The sequence below is a fragment of the Aptenodytes patagonicus genome, chromosome 1, assembly GCF_965638725.1.
Source record: "Aptenodytes patagonicus chromosome 1, bAptPat1.pri.cur, whole genome shotgun sequence".
Taxonomy (NCBI): domain Eukaryota; kingdom Metazoa; phylum Chordata; class Aves; order Sphenisciformes; family Spheniscidae; genus Aptenodytes; species Aptenodytes patagonicus.
The window spans coordinates 133001521-133027232 of NC_134949.1; the positions used below are offsets into that span (position 1 = coordinate 133001521).

General features: G+C 37.3%; 1 protein-coding gene across 11 annotated transcripts in view; it reads left to right on the forward strand.

Moving 5' to 3' along the window:
* DMD (dystrophin) overlaps positions 1-25712 on the forward strand; it is a 1394632-nt gene that overhangs the window by 554042 nt on the left and 814878 nt on the right. For all 11 annotated transcript variants that reach the window (XM_076355694.1, XM_076355734.1, XM_076355779.1 and 8 more), the window contains 4 exons: positions 994-1095; positions 1199-1306; positions 9023-9202; positions 14993-15168. In XM_076355694.1, the coding sequence (XP_076211809.1) occupies positions 994-1095; positions 1199-1306; positions 9023-9202; positions 14993-15168 (566 nt within the window). The remainder of the gene's footprint in view (positions 1-993; positions 1096-1198; positions 1307-9022; positions 9203-14992; positions 15169-25712) is intronic.

Below are 25712 nucleotides of genomic sequence, written 5' to 3' on the forward strand. Positions count from 1 at the left end.
TCTATGAAAAATATGTAAATATGAAAAATATAGAATCATAGAATATCTCAAGCTATAAGGGACCCATAAGAATCGAGTGAATAAATAAATATGAAAAAAGGAAGAAACTATTTTTCCTTTTGTCAAGACGTGCTTTTGAAGTAGATGAAAAAATAAGAATGCAGTAGTATAGAATATCTTGCAGATTTATAAAATCTTCTAAAGGTTTTTTTATTTGGGAGGAGCTGAATAATTTGCATATGATGCTCAGAGATAATTATATCATTGTAAATGGTTGCAATAGAAGTTTTATAGCATGTCGCACCATCACAGCAGTATTAAGTCTCATCCTCTGTCTTAGGCATTTTTCAATAAAGGCTAGCAGGAAATTAAAAGAAAGTAATAATGCTTGATTTCAACTAAAATAAGGGAGAGAGAACAAGGTAGTGTTTTGTGTAATTTTAAGACGTATGTAGTAGCATATGCTACAAATATCTGGGAAACCTTGGTGGGATTTGTGCTGGTGTGTTAGTTTATAAGGTTGTTGTTGTTTTTCCACTGCAGTATTTTAAAAGAGGTAAGAACTTAGATCAAATGCACTGACGGTGCACCTTAAGAACCAGATACTTTTTTGCTTTGATCACATCTTTGGGCCACCATAATTACATTTCCAGCAGTTATGTTTTGGGCATTGTAAAGTTTTGAAACTGAGGGGGTTTTGAGAGTGTAGTACCAGAGACTTAATAGAAAACTGTGTCTATAGATTAGTGTTAAAAGTCTCTCTTTTTGGCTCTATTGCTTTTCCTATTCTCTCCATTTAGGTTTTATTTCAAATGGTGATAAGATCCATTTCAGTGTGACATGCAACGTATTTTAAGGGCTTAAGACTGTAAAAAGTGAATTACGAAAGTGTTTTCACAAGAATTTGTAATGCCATAGGAAAATCAGATTGCCTTGGTTAAAAAAAAAAAGTAAACAAATGCAAACCTCTGTTGTGTCTTTCTTTCTTTCTAGCACTTTGGAAACCGGTGGGCAGCCATCTGCAGATGGACAGAAGACCGATGGGTCCTTCTGCAAGATATTCTTCGTAAATGGCAGCAATTTGCAGAAGAGCAGGTGAGTAGTTTTAGCAGTTACAAATTCAAATGTTCTTCAGAAAATTGCACTAGGAAAGGCCTGACTGAAGCCTTTAATTCTCTTCTATCCAATTCTCTTTCAGTGCCTTTTTGATGCATGGCTTACTGAGAAAGAGGATGCTGTGAGCAAAATTCATACAACTGGCTTTAAAGATCAAAATGAAATGCTGACCAATCTGCGTAAATTAGCTGTATGTATTTTTCATTCTCCTATTTTATGTTCAACTTTCTTATTCGTGAGTCTGAGTGCAGGTGGTTTTATCCCGCTCTCAGACAATATGGTTTAACAGAACAGCTGCTTCATACTTTGGGAATGGATGTTGTCTCACGTGGATGGACTAGGTTGGTGCATGACCTTGCTGATAAAGGAACCAATAGGTACAGATGTTTTCTTTGGTTGTCTCTTCAGTCAAAAGTTTATGAACTGAAATAGAATTTGGGTGTCTTAAAAATATGTATACTTTTATACTGAAAGTTTCTTTGTTGATACTATTGATGTTTATATTGTGTGTGAGACTGAGTATATATGTTTACGTACAAAGACATATGCATATGAGTAAGTACTTATCATACAGCAAAACCTGTTATATATTCCTTGAACTTGAAAAACCTAAAGAATCAAAAGTTGTGAAAGGCTGACATTAGTGTTACTTCACAACTATACCTCAAGTGTCTTTTGGGAATCTAGTTGCATACATAAAATGCACCCTTTTCAACATGTCCTCTACTTCACTCTTCAGAAAATGCTGTACTATGCATCGTCTTTATGGAGGGAACGTAGGTCTGACTGGCCTAGAAAGATGCTGTGCCTGTAGGGGTGGAAAACTTGTCACAGCCTAGACTTGCAAATGGTTTTATAGCATTAGGACCTTTGTAAAGAAAATGGTATGGTATGTGCTATTTTTGTACGTAACAATGACTGTTTATGAGTTTAGAGGAAAGGAAACATTCATGTCCATGCTTTTGTTAAAATAGATAATTATTACTGTAAATAGGAACTCCAGTGGTAATCTTTTGTTTAAACAGAGCTATTATTATTTGTTTTGTCAAATAAGGGGGCAAAAAAAGTGTCCTAGGCAATATTTCAAGACTTGGTTTTACAGTTTATGTACTAGTATTTTCAGGCATGAACAATTCTCAATTTATTATTAGTTATTTGGTTATACAATAGGCTCAAACTTAGATTTTTAAAAACTATTTTAGAATTTATGTCCTTCTCATCCTTTTTATATTAAAAGTAGAAACATTTGGGCTTTTGGTCAATAAAAATACCATTATGTTTCTGAAGTTTCAGTAACTGTGATGTTTTTAAAATTTATTATATTTTATCCTCACATATACAATTGTATAAGGTTTTTTAAAAAATTTAAAATCCTTACAGCTTGACTGTTTAATTCATAACTACCTTGCAGCTGGTCCAGAATTAGTGGACCCCCCCACCTTTTTCCCTCTGTAACTATTTAGGGGCTAATAAAAACATATATTTAGAAGCACAGACTTGGATTTTGATTAAAGATTACTTAGGATTAAGTCAACTTCTTTGTAAAGGAAAGGGACTCTTCATGTAGTCAGTTGTCTCAGTGTATATGCTTCTTGGAAATTCTAGTAATCTGACGTGTAAGCAATCTTGAAGTTGACTTCATGCCAGGCTTTTATTAATGCATAATGAATTAGAGGCAACTCAGGATGCTTTAGAGTACCTTCGTGAAGAAAAAATTATGGCAAGAAATTCAGATTTATTCAATAAATTAGTACTTGTGGATTTGGGCAAGTTGCTGGAGGAAATAGGAACTGGGGGCTGAAATGTTTATCACAAATTGTGAAGTAGGAGGCCATTAATGGTTTGAAAGTGTTAAGGGTAAAACCAGTTGGGGTACCTTTCAGAATTGCTTAGAAATATGATGTTAAGAAGGAAATACTTTCCTTTAGTAGTATTTTCATAAATTTGGTTAATGAAATAAATACACACTCTTATGAAGTTAATTATGTTGCCAGCTAAATTGTTAAGTATTACTCTCATGAAAGCATTGACAGTCTTTCGTGAAACTGAATGTTTGAACATGAGAGTACATAAAGGATTCTTCCATCCCCCTGAACCTCAACAAGAATTATATCATCCTTGACAGAACAGGCGGGGTTTATTAATAGCAACTTAGTCTTTTTTGCACGTGAGTAACTTTGATGTTTTTAGAAACAACTGATCCATAATGCAATAGTTTAGATATTTAAATGTTGATGGTGTGCTGGAGAAACACTGCCTCTTTAGTCTCTTTGATTTGTAGCAGAAAAATATTTTCAACTTTTGGAATTCCTCTATCGAGTTTTAGACCTAGTAACAGTCATCTCTGAATTCCAGTGAGTATGTATTTTTACCTTCACACAACGCCAAATTGTCAGGAGTTTTGTGGATGAAGATTTACTATTTTAGTTTTCTCTGAATCATGGGGAATTTGTATTAACGCATTACCCACGTGAAAATTCTTGTCAGGGAATATATTATTCCACTGTTGGACTGGCTTTTAGAAATAGGGAAAAATGGGATCATGGTGTCCTGACCCTGACATGCAAATCATGCCTGTCTTTTGACATATGTTATTTTGGCCATAGAGATCTGTTTGGATGTAGTAAAGGAGAAGCTGTCGCGAAAAATCGCCTTTATAATTAGGCCAGCTTGTTCCAGAATTGTAAAGGTGATTCTGTGAGGCAATAAACATACATTCTTTTATTAATATAAAAATGTTTATATTCTTAACAAATGGTAGCTCAGTCCCTCAGTTGTCTGTTTCCAGCAGGAAATTACAGTATTAGTTTGTCCTGTTAGGTCTTAAAAATTTTAGGTTTGATACCATGATACAGCATAAGAGCTTCCAGCCTATTTTTCCTGTCTTTCTTATATGCACAACTTGGCAAGATCAAGGTCATGTTCTTTAGCCAGATTTCAGTCTCTCAAGCCTGAAGGAAATTTTTGAAGGTATTTTATTAAACCATTTAGCATTATGACTGTTCATTTGAAATTCTACAACCCTCCTACAAGGTCCTAAGCCTTCTAAAGTGCCTGAAGTGAAATAGGTCTGTTGAGATGCTGTTCACAGTATGAAAAAAGTGTTGACTCTTACATCACATTAATCATTACATCACATAGTAACAAAGACAAGGTAAAATAAGGAAGAGCAGCTGGTAGTTTTCACGCATATTTGCAGTTCAGGATACTTCTGAAGAAATCAGGATTTAACTACCGTTTGCTGATGCAGAAATAAATGATTGTCTTCACAGTAGTTTTGTCTCATGTTTCTCAAGTGGGAGGAAATACATTGTTAATTTTAGTTAAGACAGGATTTCTGTTAGTAAGCACTATTACTGCTTAAAAGTAAGCTTTCATTTACCAACATTTGTTAAACTGGTAGTCGGTATGCATATATTTTCAGACAGTAATAGAGATTTTGAGTAAGCAGAAAGATTGAGATTGTTCCTGAACCAAAATCTCCATACATGGATTCCTGTTTTAGGATTGCTGGCAGATTTTTGCAGCCCAAATTCTGAGTACTTGACTTAGTATAAATGAGCATGAGTTTCCCCAAAATTTGATCCTTTCTAATGATTTGACTGCAGGCTCACCATTATTAATATTAGTTCTCTGTAGATTCTTTCTCAGATGTGATTCTCCCAAACTGGGAGAAGGAGGCAAGTTAAAACATTTTAAATAAAGCTATGTAATATTCAATTTGGTGTCAGAATACTCTAATGTATGGAGGTTGGGATACACTCTGGGCAGTAGAAGACAAAATGTTTTGAAATCCATCTAACAGAAGAGAGATTCAGGATGTCCCAAAGATTATGATGCTGTGGTGGGTTAGCCTTGGATGGCCGTGAGGTGCCACTCTCTAACTCCCCTTCCTCAGCAAGGCAGGGGCAGAAAATAAGATGAAGAGCTCATTGGTCAAGATGAGGACAGGGAGATCACTCACCAATTACTGTCACAGGCAAAACAGACTCGACTTGGGGAAGATTAATTAATTTATTGACAACCAAATCAGAGCAGGATAATGAGAAATAATAACAAGCTTAAAACACCTTCCCCCCACCCCTCCTTTCTTCCCAGGCTCAACTTCACTCCCAGCTTCTCTACTTCCTCCCCCTAAGAGGTGCAAGGGGACGGGGAATGGGGGGTTGCGGTCAGTTCATAACGCTTTGTCTCTGCTGCAACTTCCTCTTCACACTGTTTCCCTGCTCTGCGTGGGGTCCCACCCATGGGAGACAGTCCTTCATGAGCTGCTGCAACGTGTCTCCTTCCCATGGGCTGCAGTTCTTCACAGACTGCTCCAGCATGGGTCCTTTCCACAGGGTGCAGTCCTTCAGGAACAGACTGCTCCAGTCTGGGTCCCCCGTGGGGCCACAGTTCCTGCCAGCAAACCTGCTCCAGAATGGGCTTCTCTCTCTCCACAGGGCCACAGGTCCTGCCAGGAGCCTGCTCCAGCGTGGGCTTCCCATTGGGTCACAGCCTCCTTTGGGCACATGCTCCTGCTCTGGCGTGGGGTCCTCCATGGGCTGCAGAGGGACAACCTGCATCACCATGGTCTTCCCCATGAGCGGCAGGGGAATCTCTGCTCTGGCTCCTGGAGCACCTCCTCCCCCTCTTTCTTCTCTGACCTCGGTGTCTGCAGGGCTGTTTCTCTCACATTTTTCTCATTCCTCTCTCACAGCTGCTATGCAGCGTTTTTTACCCTTTCTTAATGATATTTTCACAGAGGCACCACTGGAGTCACTGATGGGCTCAGCTTTGGGCAGTGGTGGGTCTGTTTTGGAGCCATCTGGAACTGGTTCTGTCTGGCACGGGGGCAGCCCCTGGTGTCTTCTCATAGAAGCCACCCTTGCAGCCCCACTGCTGTCAAAATCTTGCCATGTAAAACGAGTACAGATGCTGTCCCTCTTTTTTCCCTCAGCTTTAGCAGTCACATTTTCATTGTTATTGAAACGAATGGGTAAAATATATTTTTGGTCAATGTAAATATTCACCCAGTTCTAACATTGTGTTAAAATTGATATGAAGTCAGTTAGATTTATTCTCAATTTGTATACTGTACCCATAATATCTATTTGTAAGAATCTTTGTTCAGATAAAACTGTTTTTTGCAAGAAGTATTTGTGTTTTATTAATCTCAAATGGCTTCTTTCAGAGCATTCATTCAGTATTTGTATGTGAAAATTTATCTCCTTTGTCATTAACTCTCTTCTTGTATCTGCTTAGTCTAAAGGTCAGAAAAACTGTTTAGGCTTTACTACTTTGTGCATGTATTAATACTGACTTTTCTTCATTTTTTTTCTGACGTTGATGGGTAGTTGCTCTAGTTCTAAAAATATTTCCTTAAAACAACTTGTTTTTTTTTTTAATTTTCCACCTACCATTTGTTCACTATCACTATAATTGTCTCTGAATTCTTAGACAAGGCGAAGGGTGACATAGAGCATGGACTAAGCTGGAGGATGTGGTGCACTGAGAATGTAGAACATAAGTGGACAGACTGAGGTGAAATTTTACTATCATTTATGGCACAGGCTTGGTAGGTTGTTTTCACGTGCTGTGCCTAAGTTTTGCAGACTATAAAAGGAAGGTGATGGTGTTCCTCTTTTTCGTAAAACATGTTGAGATCTACTGCAAAGGTATACAAGATCTAGGTCTATATATTTATAGTAAATATTCCATTAATATAGAGTTAAATTTTCTCTTGTTTCACTTAATACAAATTTCTTTACTTATTAGAAGAGATAAATTAGATATTACACCATTTTTTACTGGAATAAATCTCTTAGCAGCCAAACAATTACTTTCCAGGAGATGTTGCTGATTAGAATACTACATTGAGCAAAAAAAGTTTTTGGTGATGTTTAAGGAAAAGAAAAACAGCAATAATTAAAAACTTGAAAACAGAAAACAACTAGTAGAAGCACATTACCAACAAATAAGGAAACCACTTTATAATGTTCCAATATTGGAGTTTACAGTATGCACTTGACAGAAATTATGTCTGAGGTATTTGATAATTAATTTCATAAAGCAAACAGTACCATTTATTCTCTTGCAGATTGGTAAATTACATATTTTGTTGCTAGCTCATTAGCATTTTAGGTCTATTCTTGTAATGGAAAAAAAACAAAACTGGAGTATATTGTTGGTTACTGTAGCACATTGACAGGCTTTCAGTAAGGAAATGTGAAAACAGAATCCTCCAGTATATTTTCACAGGTTAACTGTAGCTATCACAAAAGCATATCAGGTAGTAGTGAGTGGTACCTTTGACACAGAAAGTTTTAGCATCCTTCTCTTTCTAGTGTTTCACTTACTGGTTGTGCTCCATGTGTCTGGGATTGATGCTGAACTCATTTGTGTATTATACATCTGTTGTCAGCTGTGGAGGTTGGAAATAAAACACTGCTGTTCAGAATTCGCTAATCATGTTTCAGAGTACCATTTTTGATTATTTCAGTCAGTGTATGCGGTGGCTTTCACGTGAGCTTTTTCTGACACTGTAGGCAAAAAAAAAAAAAGGTCAAATATAGCAATCCTTGAAATTTTAAGATGGTAAATTGTTTTACATCTAGTCTGCTCCCTCTGTTAGATCTGCTACTATGCAAACAGATTCTTAAATATAAAGTGTGTTAGATGCTATTTCTTAGGGACATGTCAATTTAAATGTCGATATTAACTGTATCTAACATTAGTAATGATGATGTTTCAAACCACATGTGAATGGAAAGAGTACTGATTACAAAGACTACGAGTCTTTCTTTTACTGAGCTGTGTTTTAAATTACAGTTTTGGATGATTTGGCTACAGGAAAGTGTATGTAGACTAAATTTCGTTGTCTAAATATTTGTTTAATTATCCCTTTCATGCCTTGGGAACTAGATTGCAATCCTCAGCTGCATGGAGAGTTCAAAATTTGGCCATGGTTAGCACAGATTAGGGTGTAGAGAACGAATGCTGAAGGTATGAAAAGTAATGGAGTAAACTGGTAAGGCATTAAAAAATAAGCCCAGGTGAGAACTGGAGCTATGGATGACTCTTGGATCTGTGAAGAGCCTACTTCATAGAGAGGTTTGCATGTACAGATCTCAGGAGTTTCAAGATGCCCTGGCAGTTTACTGCAGTAGAGATGCGAAGACTGATGATTTCTCCTTTTCCGTTAGCATCTATGGGTTCAAGCCGTATGGAGGCTTGCAGAGCACAGAGGTTGTACACAGAGTTTCCAGGCTCCCAGCTGCAGGGCCCTTTCCTTGGCACACTCAGCAGAGCTCCTGGGGTTCCCAAGGCTTCCCCATTCCCTGGGAGGCTACTGCCGTGTAACCAGAGCCTGCCGAGATCTGAGGAAGATGAGAAATACATGATTCTTCATACTGCCAAAACCAAACTTATTTTCGTTGGGCCTTCTTTTTTTTTCATCCTGGTTTGGGGTCAAATGTTATTTTCCTGGAAAGCGTTTTTTTCCCAGTGAGTTTTAATATGCAATATATGACAAAGTACAACAAAACTTTAAAGAAACATTGTTTGAAATGTTGATATAGTTGTTAACATTAGTGCAGTTTTAAGGTTATTAATGTCACACAGCTGTTAGCTTTTTGATTTATGTTGCCACCTGAGGCATGCTGTGATGTCTGGAGTTGCTCCACCTGTCATGTTATATTGCTTTGTGAAGTGCAATGTGTCCATTCCACTATGTCAGCTCTGCCAGCAGTTTTTACAGTAACAACAGCATGGAAGTATAGGAGTTTGTATGAAATACCCTTACCCATTTTCAATTCTTTATGATGCTCTCTTTAGGATTTTTCTTCTAAGTTTGTTGGGTTTGGGGTTGGTTGTTTTTTTTTCCTGTATGAATTACTGGTTTTCCTGCTGTTACTTTGTTTAACAGATCATAAAAGGAGATCTAGAAGTGAAAAGGCAAATGATGGGTAAGCTGAAGTCGCTCAGCCAAGACCTCCTTGTAGCTGTGAAAAATAAAGCAGTGGCTCAAAAGCTGGAAAGTCGTCTCGAAAATTTTGCCCAGCGCTGGGATAGCCTTGTGCAGAAGGTGGAGAGCAATTCTAAACAGGTTTGTTAAACCCATCATTTTGACAGTTGGTGACAATCAAATCCTTTGCCAGTCAAATGCTTGAAGTAGTTTTGGTGCTGTTTGTCATACTGTTTTAAATTTTTTCCCTGCGTGATTGCTTAAGACATACTTTATTTTTAGGACAGCATAATACAACTGTAATATAACTTTCCAGAATTTTATTTACCTCTTTAGTTTTTGATCTCTCTTTATAGTGTTGATTACTTTCTTGGGTTGTTAACTATGCTTTCAGGGATGATACAATCCATAACAGAAATACCCTTTCCAGTTAATTTATTTTTAACCTATAATAGTTGGTCACTTCAAATGCACTGTTTTTATGGCTGTCTCTGTGGAATAGCACTTAGTCTGAAATTAGTGTAAGAACTGTTTGCTAGTTAAAGAGAAATTATTTTTATTTCTTTTCAACAGTTAAAGTTTATAATGGTTACTGGTTTACTTCTGCTTATGTTATGCTGATTTACAGATTGAAAAGAGATGCCATAAAAAGAGAAGTTTCTTGGAAACATAAAGAAATCAATCCATACCTGTAGCCAAACTGCCAATGAAAAAAGAATATAATCTGCTATTATTTTGCCCAGCTCCTTTACGTTAACTGTAATATATTAAAAAAGAAATTGAGGTTTTAAAGTTTCCCATTTTTTAAACCAAATAAAAAAAATCAGTGCTCTGGTCTAGTACCGAAAACATACCCATTTATTTTTCCTAACCATCTGTCAGCATCTCTTTCTTACTGGATTTAAACCCAAATCAGCTCACTTTTTTCCATTCCATTATCTCATTAATATTGAGTTATTTCTGTGCTATCATTGTACGACTGATGAAATGGAAATGGACACTAAGACTTTTTAATGCTAACACGGAGCAGAATGTTACTGCATGCACCTCTGTCCTGTCCCTAGAGGGCCTCTCACAGTCCTGGTCAGTTTGATTCAATTCCCTTGAGGATACTGCACTTTTTTGTTGCTATATACTAATGTTTCTACCAACTTATATCTGGGTAATTAAATGAAAGCTGCTATACTTCCTGTAGTGATCTGAATACCTCTCAATAACCTCGCTTCCAACTCATACCTTAATCTTTTAGTTTGCTCTGTGATACAGTTTCTTGTGTAGCTGAAGTTGGAAAAATCAGTTTGGGAGAGCAGAAAAGAAGAAAATGGGGAAAGGGTACAATTTCACTTAGTAACAGAAGGCAATACCAGTTTGTGCTACAAAGCATTTATAACAGTTGAAAAATTGATTTAACTCTTGTATATTTGCTGTAGGAAACCTGTTGTTTCAATACAGAAGAAAATCCAGAGATGCATTTTTAATTTGGGATGGCTAAGGTCACGTGATGTGAAGAAGTTAGTAAGTCACTCCAAAGTGTTCAAGAGTTATTTAGATCGTTGATTGATCCTAAAAGCAGATACTAATTTTGAAAATGGAACTTAGATTGCAGAAAAGGTAGCCTCCTCGTGAAGTGAGCAGTCCTGGGGCTGTACATCCATACATCATAGAGCAGCACAGGCGGGAGGTGCTTTGGATTCCCAAAACAGTGTAACTGTCTTATCATAGCAGCACACTTCAGTTGATAAGCTTTTCCTCCAAGGAGAAGCTACTTTGCTTGGCACAGAGTTGGTATGCTGTTGTGGGCATGTTGCTTCAAATTCTGGAGACGTTGCACATTCAGTGCTAACTGAAGGACCGCTTCCTAAGGCATTGTTACACAGTTTAGATATGTCCTCTATGGAACACTGATGGTGTACTTTTTCCCATGTGTTTCTATCTAGGCAGGGCAGGTAATGTTAGTGGGGTTTATACATTTATTCATTACAGAGCTCATTTACACATTTAGATTGCAAGACAAAAAATGCCTCTAAAAGATCTAATTATTCTCTCTAATCAGGAACTGGGGAGGAGGGGAGTTGGAAGAGGGTGACAAATACAACATTTTTCACTAAAATCTATCAGAAAATGCACATTTTATTTATCAAACTGAGATATTGACTTCAAAATGAACTTTATTCTATTCATTAATAATTCTCATACTACATTCATAATTACATTTGTCATTAGTTATTTCCCCTCCCTCTCTTACTAAAGTGTCACTAGATGATAAAATTGTTAACAAAATAAGAAATGAAATGGAAGAGACAACCTCAGCCTCCATTCAAAGCTGATTCTCCAACTAGACATAGGAAGCAGTTATACATCCTAAAGGAAAAGTGCGGAAAGTAGAATGTGAGTCCTCCCACATTTACCTGAATTCATTGCTGCTGGATTTAAGCATCTAATCTGAACTCATGGCTGAAACTTCTGCTGCAAATGAGTGGATGGCAAGGGTGAGAAAGATACCTTTTAAAAAGCAGTTTGTCCTCATCATGAAAATGTCTACTTTCCTTTGTTGATGACACAGTGGAAACAAGGACAAGGGCAACTTGCTTAGACTAGATGCATAACTTTTAGAAATTCTAAACCCGCCTTTCATGAGTTCATTATGCTTCACTAAATTGTACTGAAAACCTTCCCAAACTAAAGAAAACACCATTCCTTATCTGAACTTCCCCGCCCACGTACATACATTTCATCAAAGAACAGATGACAGCTCCAAGAGTGAGTGTTAAGGAAAATTATGAGTTTACCAGGACTGAGGGCACTTCCAAAGGCAGTAATAAATTATGGCATTAAAGGTAGGGTGCCATATAAAAGAGAAATAAAATGACATAAAACTATTGAAGTGCTATACACACATTGTACATACGTTTGCCTGTAGAGGATGAAAAGAAAGATTTAAATTTGTCCATTCTGAGAAGAGATGAGTTTTAACATGTTTCTAAGATGAGCTTGCTGATGTTAAACTGCAGGCAAACACTGTATTTTGAAAGCCTTTTAATGTGCAGCCTTGTGAGTCATCTTAGCACTTTCTGTATGATTTTCTAGTGCTTTAAAGGCCTAGACTGTATCACCCCTTCTCAGATTCATATTTGTTTGTCAGGAAATTAGGGGGATAAGGAAACTATACTGTCAATATTTGGACCGTCTTTGAATAATACATGAAACACACCACTTGAGTGATTAGATTTAAGAGGTGGTTGGTTGTTTTTTGGTTTGTTTGTTTGTTTTTCCCAGGGAAGCTAATAAAAGCGACTTCCTTTTTGGTACTTCTTTGAATTTTTAGGGATTTTCCTTTACCCTCTAAAGTGTATGCACTCTTTAAATATGAACCAACTTCATCTTGCAGATTTACATTGCAGCGTAATCTTCAGTACCCTTTAGTCCTACCCAGTCTCTAATTAGAACAATTATGAACTTCAAATTCACATGTCCATTCTCCTTTTGAAGTATATAGTATTTAACCTCCACTCTTATTGACTAAGCATGAAAAATACTTCTTTACTGTTTTGACATGTAAATCATTACCCCCTCCCAGCGTCGTGACTTGACTGCTCTGAGCATATGATAATTGCACTGCCTGCTTTTGAAGCACAGTTTCCAGTCACCAGCTGAAACTATTACTCCTGTATAATTGGTAGTATGGTGCAGATGACTCCTACAGCACCCTAGCTGTGGTTTATTCTGTTTTATGCCTTCTTCACTGTAAACCGTACCCTGGTATTGATTGGCAAATAGAAACATGACAGGATATGACCTCGGGTGTCAAAAACATCATCCTATCATTGTTTTTTAGATAAAACCGAGTGTAGTAAGAATTTTGTGAGAAGAGGAAGGGGAGACTGTACCTAAAACTATATATAAGGAGCAAGCAATTATTTGGAGTGTTCTTAGCTACAGAGTCAACCCAGGGAAAGATGACATCAGGTGTTATCCTCAAATTTCATAGAACCCTAGACCTCAGAAGTTTTGATTTGTTTTTCCATTCTGCCCAAAATAAAATTATTTAAAATAAAATTGAAAAGAATGCTGTATAAAGTTTTAATAAAACTATATGGAAACATTTCCTTATTATTGTAATGATTTCTGTAGTTGAAAATATCAAAGTCAATACATCTTGTTGAGGGAACTAAAATGAGTATTAATTCATAATATTGTAGTGATTAAAAAGTCAACTGGGTGTTTTTCTCTTTCAAAAATGTATGTAGTTCATACGTTAGCTAAGTCCCTGCAGTTCACAGACAGCTTACTCCAATTGACATAATTAATCCAGAGATTAAAAAAAAAAATCTGCTTTGCATCTTAATTTTTTAGTCTTCTGAGTAGTCCAGATTCTGCTCTAAAGCCTAGACAGCTGGTCATTTCTGAGGGGGAAGCATAGCTGACTGCTTTAAGAAAGATTGCCAAAATTGCGGTGGTAATGGACTTTCCTACTCATCACTTTCACTGGCAGACTGGACAGAGAGCGGGAAAACTTTTTTGTTTTAAAGACTGTGTGACAGATTCGGCAATGTTGGCAGGAACTTGTTTTTTTTCAAGGGTTTTTTAGCTTTATTGGTGTTGCCTGCTGAGAAGAGGCTGGTTGCTCACAGTATCCCCCTTTCCTTGTCCCTCTTTTTTCAATATAAGAAAGTATTGTGGGAAAGGAGTTATAGTTAATTACCCGGTATGCCTCTTCTCCAATGTTTATAGAAACCCTAATCTCTCAATAACTAAGGTAACTCAATACTCTACGGAGTTTCTGATGCAAGAACTAATAGATTATTTATGTATGTGTATATAGTTTCATGGAATTTTAGATACCGGCATTTCTGTCGCTGAATTGGAAAGTCTTTCTAATTCTTGCACACTGGCAATAAGCAAAGAAGCAGGGCTCTTCTGGTGCACAGCTTTTCCTGCTTCTGGTATAACTTCTTCCTTTCATTTTCCATTTCATTGCCCCTAAACTGTGAGGTGGTCATTGGAGCTGTAACTAGAGCATTTTGACAAATGAGCCATCATCTGACAGAACCAAAAAATGAAGTGACCCATTTCTCTTGAGTTAAGGGACTTAAGAACAGCTGCCTACATTTAAGTGGGAAGTTTGTAGTTTGGTGTTATATGGAAACAAATATAAACGGACAGTACATGTACAACCAGTATATTTCAAATATGAGCAGAAAATATTTCTCGTTGTTCCTTTTTTTTTTCTACAGCTGAACTATATGAAGGTTTTGTTTTCGTATTACTGGGCAAAGTTAAATGCATTAGATTGGTAGTGTTTGCGGTGTTACATATTATGTGTATTAGTATCTGTTATGACCCCTTAACATTACTTTTTAATTATGGAATAACGCTGATGCAAATTAATTTGCCTTCTAGTGCGTGTTTTCTAATTTAAGATTTCCTGACAGAAAGCTAACTGCCCTTTTGTGCAAATAGGTTGTGATGAATTACATTCTAGTTTGAAAATTATTATAAATGGTAAAAATAGCAATTGGTAATTTAGTGCCGTTACCATGCCTTTATTACTTCTCAAGGAATAAATCTTCAGAATGGAGGCAGAGTAACATACAGCAATAGTAACATTTTATATATTTGCTATCATTCAATTCCCTCATAAAATTGACCATTCATTTCTTTTCTTCATTCAGCATGATTTAGAGGGAACCGTAAGTTCATTCTGTTTAGCATCTTTTCCGATTTTGATACTGGCTTCTGCAGATATCTTGTTCACACAGCATGAGTCAGATAAAACAATTTGATTTGAGTTGCATAGAGCATTATTTTTTTCTGAAGGTCAGCCTATGATCAGAAGGGAGCAGTTTCACATTATTTTCTATTGCTACTCCGAACAGTCTTTACTGAAGTCTTTCGAACAATGTATGACCTCTCTTTTAATACTTCTCACAGATTTCGCAGGCTGTCACTACCACTCAGGCATCACTAACACAGACAACTGTAATGGAAACTGTAACTATGGTGACCACAAGAGAACAAATCCTGGTTAAGCATGCTAAAGAGGAACTCCCACCACCTCCACCCCACAAAAAGAGGCAACTCCTTGTGGATTCAGAAATTAGGAAGAGGTGAGAATCATTAAGAGACGGCGAGAGAATGCTGATAGTGTTTGGATGAGAATGCAAAAATAGTCATTTGACTGCACTAGCTTGCTGTATACTTTTTTGAGATTAAAATTATATTTCTGTTCTCTATTAAGGTACCGATTGATTATTATCATCTTTCTTTACTCAGGATGAGTTGTGGATTTTTTTGTGCTTCTAGTCCAACTATTTTGCAGTATAGAATGTTAATCATTACATCAATACCATTGTGATAGTAATTGTAGTCAGTAGAAGTCCTTATGTATAGCATCGTGGGGGTCCCACTTGACTATAGTCTTGAAACATGAAGGACAAGAAGCATTCCATTAGTTCTCAGCTTTTTACATTCTTTAAAAAGAATTTTTTAATAGTTAGAATACTAGTAGTGCAGATATTGCCTGGTTCAAGATATTGCCTAAGTTCAAGTTTTATTCTTTCTGGCTTGTGGGTCAGCAGTAGAAATAACAGTTCTGCAGAGGCAGAGTTAATATTTGGTGAAACGTGCAGTATCATTATGTTCAGATTTTTTCCTGTGTAACTCCAAGTACAAGTGACAAGGGATTTTAGACTAATACTGAACACTTATTAGAGTCACAAGAAAATTTCTTACGAGTTTAAGTAGAATTGGCCTAAGCGATAAATTTCTGAATAAGATGCTAAGAAGCTAGACTTCAAACACTCATTGTAATGTTTCTTTTGGAAATTTTGATATTCAGATAAACGTATGAATTCCAAGGTAACAGATTCAATGACTAAAAGAAATGTGAAACTACGTTCGGTGTCTCATTTCTATAGAAAGTATCTTTGTTTAGTTCAGTGTGTTTTCAATGATAAGTTATTTTCTTGTAAAATAGTCTTTAACTTATTAAGAAGAATGAGACACAACAAGAATAGGAGAAATCTGACTTCTTTTTTAATTGAAGGAGTATGTCATTGAAAAAATAGATACTTAGAGGCATCTTTGTTTATACATAGGCATCCGAAGTGGGATTTATCTTACCCCTCTTCAACCACTCTAAAAGTAAGGTTCCTAGCTTAGCCTCGTTATTTAAGAACACTGTATATATGATGTAAGAAGAGTGGTTCACCCCTTTTTTGTTAAATTGTATAACTACTCCTCCTACAGAAAGTGCTTAGACTAAATAAGTAACTTCGTTAGCTAAATTTGAATGAATTGAATCCAATCTCCAAAGTCCTCATTTGGAATCTGTATTTTTTTTTGCATATCCTAGGTTACCATTAAATATTAGTGAGAGTTATATTTTGCTAATATATTCCCAAGCAGTCGAAATAATGCATAGTGATGACTATCACCAGACTCACAATTCTTGAATTTGTTCAAGGAATTCTTAGATGGCAAAGTTTTTGCTTAACAGACAGTATAAGCATTAGTGCTCTTGTTAATGTTTCAGTAGTAATGTGCAAAGATCTCAAACAGGATCAAGGCCCTGTTGTCTTATATGGAAGAGTAAACCTCTGTTAAAGCATGGTCCCTGCCCTGAAAATATTGGCATTCTTAATTTTGAAATTCAAAAATTAAGATTGAAAATTCCCCTGAAATTTTAAAGTGTTTCAATAACTGGTATTTTATAACTTTTCACTTTTTTTTTTTTCCCAAACAATGTTTTAGGAATGATCTTAGTTGACGTAAATATAAGGAAGTGAAATGCGAGTCTACCGTTACAAAGGAAAGCATTATCTTAGTTAAAACTAAATGAAGTAGGGTGATTTTTTTAAACCTATATTTTACAACGCTTCAAGAAAGTTCTGGCTATAAATAGCTATGCATTATTACAAAATTGGAGGCCAATTTGCAGGAAAAGTTCCTTTCTCAGCTACCAAATATGTAATTGTCTTGGTTTAACCCCAACCACCAACTAAGCACTACGCAGCCGCTCGCTCACTTCCCCCCGGTGGGATGGGGGAGAGAATCAGAAGAATAAAAGCGAGAAAACTCGTGGGTTGAGATAAAGACAGTTTAATAGGTAAAGCAAAAACCATGCACGCAAGCAAAGCAAAACAAGGAATTCATTCACTCCTTCCCATGGGCAGGCAGGTGTTCAGCCATCTCCAGGAAAGCAGGGCTCCATCACGTGTAATGGTTACTGGGGAAGACAAACGAATGTCCCCTCAGTTTATATACTGAGCATGACATACGGTATGGAATATCCCTTTGGTCAGTTGGGGTCAGCTGTCCCAGCTGTGCCCCCTCCCAACTTCTTGTGCACCCCCAGCCTACTGGCTGTTGGGGTGGTGTGAGAAGCAGAAAAGGCCTTGACGCTGTGTCAACACTGCTCAGCAGTAACTAAAACATCCCTGTGTTACCAACACTGTTTTCAGCACAAATCCAAAACATAGCCCCATACTAGCTACTATGAAGAAAATTAACTCTATCCCAGCCAAAACCAGCACAGTAGTATTAGTCTATATTTTCCTTCTTGCTCGTATTACTTTGATTTGCCTTAATACTGAAAGTAAAATTGGCAGGGTACAGCAGACTACAGACTTCTAAGTCATCATGCGAGGAAACTACCAGAGGGCAGGAATTAGCTGGATTATAGGAATTGTTTATGTTCAGAAATACCTCGTTTTATCCAAATTGAGAATTATAAATTCTTTAAGTGTTTTAGCTGTTGTCTGTCTAAAGCATTACAACTAACAAGGATGTATATACATTTGATAGATCCTTGTACAGAAAATAGGATATGTTATAAAATTGGAGACTACTATTGCTTGCAGCTATATTATTGGCAGATCTGCTACCAAATTTACAGAGTGTTAATGCTTTTTTACCATTGCATACTAGGTTTCAAGGGGTTTTGATTTATGTTTTATGCTATCTAAAAGGTATTCATTCACCATGTAAGTTCTGTTTAACTTTTGGTTAAGAGTCAAGATATGACCCTTGAAACAATCTATAGTTCTCAGTCTTTGTCTAGGATGACTTTAGATAATTGAGTAAGTTGTGGTTTCTTATATATACTTAAAATCAGAGTCCTCTTTGTTGCTGCACAGATCAGATTTTTATTTTTGATCTGGTAGGAAAGCAAGCTGAATTCTAGCAGGAAGAATGGAGTTCATTGTTTAATATGTTTTAATATGGTCAAACTAGCTGGAATATTACTTTGTGTGCAGGAGTTACTAGATTTGTTTTAACAATGCAATCATACCATCGTATGAGAACTAGTTCAGTATGACTGTTCACTGAATACCTGTGAGTAAACCTACAATATGGTAATGTGCAAAGTAAACAATGTTTAAAATGTCCACAGCTGTGCAGCAGGAAGAATGATGGTTGTATTATCTGAAGGCAGCTTTTTTCCATTTAGATAATTTTTTTGGCATTTCTAGCTGAACAGCCAAAAAAAAGACTATGTACCTTTCCTCTGTAGAAAGTCCAAACGGGTGTTCTGGAGCTGGAGGACCAGTCAATAAATAGCTTCAGAGAAACACTTTGAGAGGAAACTTCGGGGAAGGAGTTTCAGCTTAGAATAATGGTTATTGTGCCTGCTTTTATTAAAACATAAAAATGCAGTCTTAGAAACTAACACATTTGACAGTATGCTGCTGTCTTGCTCCAGCATAATAAATTTATACTGAACATAAGCATAGCAATGGGAGAAGAAAACTCATCTTAAAATTTGGGTGCTCAGCTAAAATGTCTATGTGCATTGGTGACTAGACACATTTTTCATCAACGCTTTTTTGCTGGGAGAACCTCATGGTTGTATTCCCAGTCAGTCAGTTATTTGCTGGGTCCATTGTTGGCTGCAAGATCTTTCAGGGGTTTTTGTGTATCTTTAGTTGTACCTACACTCAAGGACAAACAAAGCCATAGTACCGCATAGCTTTTCGTTTTTGAAATAAACTAAGAGAATGGGGGTTCTCAGCCTACCTCTCCTACATCATTCTATATTGTATGTGTGTGTGTTTATGTTCAAAATCTTCCCTGAGCACTTAATGACTAAGAGTTGATGATTCTGTACTGTTTAGTTTTTGTTTGATTAAAAAACCCAGCAATTATTGAATGCTTACCAGAAGCTTCTGAAGGTGCAAAACCAGATTGTGTTGGCTGCTTTCTGCACTCACGGTGCAACACACTGCATACCCTTGCCTGGTATTTTTGGGACCGGGGGGGGGGAAAGGCACATTAGGGGTTGGGGCTTTTTTGAGGTGGTGAATATGCTTCCAGGTTTTGTCAGCTTCTTTCATCTGTTCTCGAGCTTTAGTCAGCTTTGTTGCTGTAAAAGGGTATGCCTGAAATAAATGCATCAGGCTCCATTGCCACATGTTTGGAAAGATTTGTGCTCCAAATTTGCTTTCCTATGATCTAAATGTTTTAGAAACACTAGAGGATGTCTTAAAGATGCACTGCACCTGCAGTGTGAATTACTAGATGCTTAGTTTCAAGGAGGAAGAAAGAGTAGTTTGGATACTCTGTGAATATTGCATTAGTGGACTGCATAAGAGTATGGGCTCCAGCTACTTAGCTGAGGAGAAACAACGGATGGCTAAGATTGAAGCATCAAGCATTTTAGAATGCTTTTAATTTTTATATTTTCAAGTGCTTTGGAAGGATTAGAAGTGTGAGAGTCTCCATTTATACTGAAGAAATTGAGAGAAGCGATTTGGCTTGTAGACCAATAGCATACACAGGAATGGATGTCACATTTCCATTGTTCCAGTTCACTGTGGCATAAATGCATGGGAAAGAAGATGTTGATTTTTCTTGCCTCCTAAAGCAACTTTTTACCATAAGTGGTGCAAAGCAGAGATAAGAAGGAGATTACTTTTATTTTTTCTTCCCCCTCCACCCCCCAAAAATCTAAAACTACCTCAAAAGTAATGCTTCAAAATGTCAGAATAATTCAGGCATGTGCTAAGTTCTGTTACTGGTCATAGGAAAGCTCCTTTTCCCAAAGGAATTAATTTGAAACTGACAAGGGAAAAATACTCGGAGCTGTATAATAAAGGTCTTTAAAGTATGTATTAGGCATTAGGACTAGAGATAAATGTAACACAGCTGAAGTTTTAGGATGAAAATAACCTGTAAATGGGAGAAAGGGTTGCAAGGTAACATTTTCATTTTCATGGTATTTACATATTCTGGGAAAAACAGGTCAGTTGTGTAGCATAGAAAAATCTGAAAATTACTCTGTTCTCAGTAGATTTTTTAAATAGCAAACAGGTTAGAGCTGTTTAACATTTAATTTAAACATATTTGTAATATTAATGTTCTTGAATAATGTCCAAAGATACCTTTCTTTGCCATTTAGTAAATAACTTTGTATATGCTTCCTAACGTTTCCAAGGAAAGTCTATTTCTCATAACATTATTATGGAAATAATATTAATCTTCAAATTTGAAAGAGACTTTATGCCCTTGAAGAGAAAGGCATGTTAAAATAGGATAATTGCTCCATCTAGTGTTGTTTTCATTTAACAAGTGTTAACAATTTTTTGAAAAGAGAGTAGCCTTCATTTCTTTGAAAATTATTATATTTGGGATTCTAATGCTTCATTACTTAGAAAAGTTTGGATCTTTGTAGAAAACTATATCAAAAGAAAAATTATAATTACTTATTCAAAGTGGTTTTTTGATAGCTATTGTTTCAAATAGCCCACTGCTGTCCAATGTATTACATTAGTCAGAACTAAATGCTGATTGTTTAGCACTTATACAGCAATTCCATTGGGCTGTTTGACTCTTATCCTCTTATTGAAATGCAGATTTTACTCTTGTATTTTTATCTAACATTACTTGTCAAATCTAGAAAGAGGAAAACCATGTCTTCAATTTTCCTGGTGGTCCTTGGTTTCAGTGTTGCATCTGTGTAGCCAGTGCCAGAGGAAAGGAGAAGGTGACTGAGACACAACAGGATAGTTTTCTGTTGTTTACAGGAGGAATCATTTATAAACATTTTCATTTAGAGTGTAAGAAGAGGTATGGGTATCTTGAGGTCTGTAAACATGGACGCTTTATAACGTCTTAGTGCTCATTGGCTTAGAATCATAGAATCATAGAATCATTAAGGTTGGAAAAGACCTCTAAGATCATCGAGTCCAACCGTCAACCCAACACCACCATGCCCACTAAACCATGTTCCTAAGCGCCTCATCTACACATCTTTTAAATACCTCCAGGGATGGGGACTCAACCACTTCCCTGGGCAGCCTGTTCCAATATTTAACCACTCTTTCAGTAACGAAATTTTTCCTTACATCCAATCTAAACCTCCCCTGGCGCAACTTGAGGCCATTTCCTCTTGTCCTATCGCTTGTCACTTGGGAGAAGAGACCGACACCCACCTCGCTACAACCTCCTTTCAGGTAGTTGTAGAGAGCGATGACGTCTCCCCTCAGCCTCCTTTTCTCCAGGCTAAACAACCCCAGTTCCCTCAGCCGCTCCTCATAAGACTTGTTCTCCAGACCCTTCACCAGCCTCGTTGCCCTTCTCTGGACACGCTCCAGCACCTCGACGTCCTTCTTGTAGTGAGGGGCCCAAAACTGAACACAGTATTTGAGGTGCGGCCTCACCAGGGCCGAGTACAGGGGCACGATCACTTCCCTAAAGGCTTTTAACCTTTTATCCTATTTGTGAGGTGAGAAATGGCATAGTGACGAATACACTGAGAATACATATTCTTCTTAACATTTAGTGTCTGAACTTACCTCCTGTATTATAGGAGTGGTACCAGTTGGCACTCACTGGAAGGCATGATGACTGGATTTAAAACTGCTTTGCATCTCTAGCCACTGGCTGTTTGCTGAAGGCAAATGGTGTGAATGAACATACTCTGCAATAACCTCTAGATTTTCATTTGCCTTAGCCTTAAGTGATTTACTTACGTATGAAAAATGCAGTGGATCTATCAGAATTTCTGCAAAGCATTCCATGTTACAGTTCAGGAATTGCTGCTCAAGCCGGGGAAAGTATGGTTTATAAACCATACCTTACCAGTGGTAAGATGGATAGTTGGCTAAAGAAGGAGAACTGTGAGGCTAAGAAGATGATACTAGTGAAGTTTCTGAAGGAGATTTACACTTGGGATCAATCTAGTATTTTCTTTGATGTCTTGGGGTGTGTTACAGAAATGTGCTGGTCATAATGTTGATGAGGCTAAACTGAGTAGTATCACAAGTGTAGAGGGAGGTCCAGAATATCATTCAGAAAGGAAATAAAATTATTCAATGACTGAACTAAAAAAATAGGAAGGGAAAAATATTTATTAGGACAAATAAATTGTTGAATTAGGAGATGAGAACAGGACTATTTATCAAGTAATGGCTCATCAGCTACAAATATACAGGAGGAAGACGGACAGCAGGGAATTGGTTTATCACAGAGTAATTCTGCCAATGGGCATTGTATAGTGCAAAGTTGTTCTTTGTCATGGTCTAGGCAACAAAGAGCTACAGGCTGAGGAACACCACTGGTGAGCTGGGCATTTCAGCCCAGCTGTGGAAATGCAGTAGTTCAGTAATGTGGTTCTTGGATCAAAGTTGATTCATTCCCTGCCAGCTCAATGTGTAGGCAAGTGGTCTTATGTCTGCCCAAGACACGCAGTGGTGACATGCCCAGTGTGGTTTTGTTTGGGGAGGGAAGGAAAAAACAAATGAGCAAAGGAAATTGTGAGGCAGTTTCTATGTGTTGAAAGAATTAAGTCCTGAAACCTAGTCATGGTAGCAGTAACATAGTAGCGGTTTCAAGATGAAATTCATTCAATTTAGAGAAAAGATTATACACCGTGATGGCCACATGACAGCAGGGTACTTCACAACTTGTGTTCCTATGTGAACTTGTACATTCAAGTTGTTTGTATAATATGTGGAAGGTGGGTGCATGCAGATTGCTTTACTGTCATCATCTTACCGTGGCAGTGTGTAAAAAAAGGCAAAATTATGAGTTTAAAATATAACATTGTATTTCACTAGATGATGTTGGCTGTGAGAACCACAATATGCCTTTATAAGGTATACTGTGCAGATGGAAGGTTATGGTCAGTCAGCCCTTCGATTATTAATAAAAATTGCATTTGGTTTTATTGTGAAATATAAGCAAAGTAACGCTTGCTGTTACTTAGTGGTTTCCAGAAGGTATTTGATTAGATAGGGGGCTTGTAGTAGGACTTGAGTGTCATGTTCTGCTGGGTATTTGGATTAGAAATTCCATGCATGGAAAAAGAAAAACAAAATGCAACTGAGTTGTGAAATGCCTTAAAGGTGAGGTTTATTGTGTATTTAATACAGAAAAGGAAGGGAAAGCTAGAACAAGGACTCATTTTTGAACAAGTACATGTGGTGATCTCAGCAAGAGAGTTTTGAATGGGAGTCTGAGGTGGACATATGGCTTAGTATGATCCAGAAAATCAATTTGTGGGGGACTTTCATGAAAATTTGAATGGCATGGATTAAAAATGTAAAGATGGTTTTTCAAACATGCTCTGGAGTAAGAAGAGACTGTATTTGAACTCAGCTGACGTGCTTGCCTGTAGAGAGAGGGCAGAGAGAGCAGTAAAAGATAGTATCTCTCTTGTGGAATAGCAGAAGGAAAGACTAATTGGAAAACTAAACGATGAGTGCTGCATAAAGAATAAATCCTCTGCCGCAGATTGAATTTTTAGGTGGGGAGCAAGCTAACGTGCATGTTGAAGTAAGGTAATTATTTAGAGTAGTTGTCTCAAGTGATTTGGTTTTAGTGTCTTCTATGGATTTATTTTAACAAATTCTACATGCACTCAACTTTATTGGGTCAGAAAGGTAATATTGCATTACTTTTTTATGTCAAAAGTGTTGTTGTACTTAGATTTAAAGACTGTATTGATCCTTTGATATCAATCTAGAGTTAATATAGTTTGTAACTGCAGCTGTGCTCAGAAAGAAGATGTCCAATTATCATAGTGGAGTGATTAAATGCCATATTCTACCTGTATTTCCTGGTTTTATACGAGCTGAACATAAGAGAGAGAATATTTTTTTCCCAAGGTAATTGAAAAATGTCTTTATGTTAAGGATATTTATGTGCTGCAAAAAGCTACTTAGAATTAACTTTCATGTCTTTTAATCCTTTTCTGTCCTCTCTTTATAGCCCTTTTTTGGGCAGGAGACTTTGTTTGTGGAATTATATTTATCTCCAGAAGAAACTGCAAGTGACGGAGCAATCCGTTATCTGAGATCAGTTCTGTCAAGATGCTGTCTGCTGTGGCTAATACTTACCACCATCTGATGAATCTCTGGGCCATGGGATGTGTTCCTGATTATTTTGTTGTACTATCAAAACTGTCCCAAATTCTCCCATTCCTCTTCCAGGAAGGATGTTGCAGAGGCAGGGGCTTAGTCCTTTTGTTTAAGAAATGAAGAAATGATCACTGGTAAACGTTTTGCTCTGTCAATTTCCATCCTGTATCAGGCTAATACCAGGCTATTCTTCAGAAAGTTGGTCTCTGTGGTCCTACTTACCTGCAGCTTGAGAATGGAGCCAACAACAGAAGTAATACAATTTTGCCTGCAGTCAAGGGAGATTGGTACTGAGGGACTGGTAAACTCGTCTTTGTTGTTATCAGATGTCTGATGTCCTGTGGTCTTCTGCAGTTTACTACTGCTTTGTGCCAGTGCTATAAAACATCTTAGTTGCCACAGTAGCTGACAGCAGCGAGAGCGCCAGCTTTAGCTATAGATTTAAGTACGGGGAAAGAAGTAGTCATTACTTGTGTACTTTGCCTATAAGGTTGCTGACCACGAGGAGAGTGGGGAATGGAGAGCATGTTGGCAGCAGGGAGTGGCAACACTTTTCCTAACCTGGGCTGCTAATTTTGGGGGACTGGTTCGTACAGTGCTTACTGAGTTTGAAGAACCAAAGGTGGAGAGGGTGGCAGTCCCATATAGTTGAGAACCTATAGGCTGACCAAATTCTGTCTTGACTGTTAAAACAGGTTCCCTTGTTTCTCATTTCTCAGCCTGTGTTGCTGACAAGCCCTGAACCAGATACTTGTGTGAAACAGAGGGTGGTACAGCATTACTACTCTGTCTTTTTGAAAAAAGTATACACTGGATTTGGGGGCTTCCCTGTAGCTCAGCAATCCTCAAGTGACATAACAGTTTTTAAGCAGCTGCTCTAATTTAACTAACCTAATGTATTCCTTACTGTGGACTTCAAGAACCCTACTTTGCCCTAGGGACTACTTTGGTAGAACTTCCATCACTGATTGTTCTTACATGAGGCAGAGGCGTGGCAATCATCATTAGATCTTGAATATAGATAATTTATATACAGAATGATATTAGGAAGATCTATGAATTTGTTAGTTTTTGTGTTGTAATCCAGTCCATTAGCTTTAAAAGTGGGTGTTCCCTACTTTAAGATGCGTCGAACAGTCCTAAGTCATAGTTGTGAAAACATGCTTTCATGATTCTCCTGCTGAAATCAGTGGGATTAGATACGCAGTTAGTGCTTGCACCTTGTTGAATACACAGTATTCCAGTTTTATGTGGGAATACTGGATTTCATAGTTTTGCTGTCTCCTAGTCTT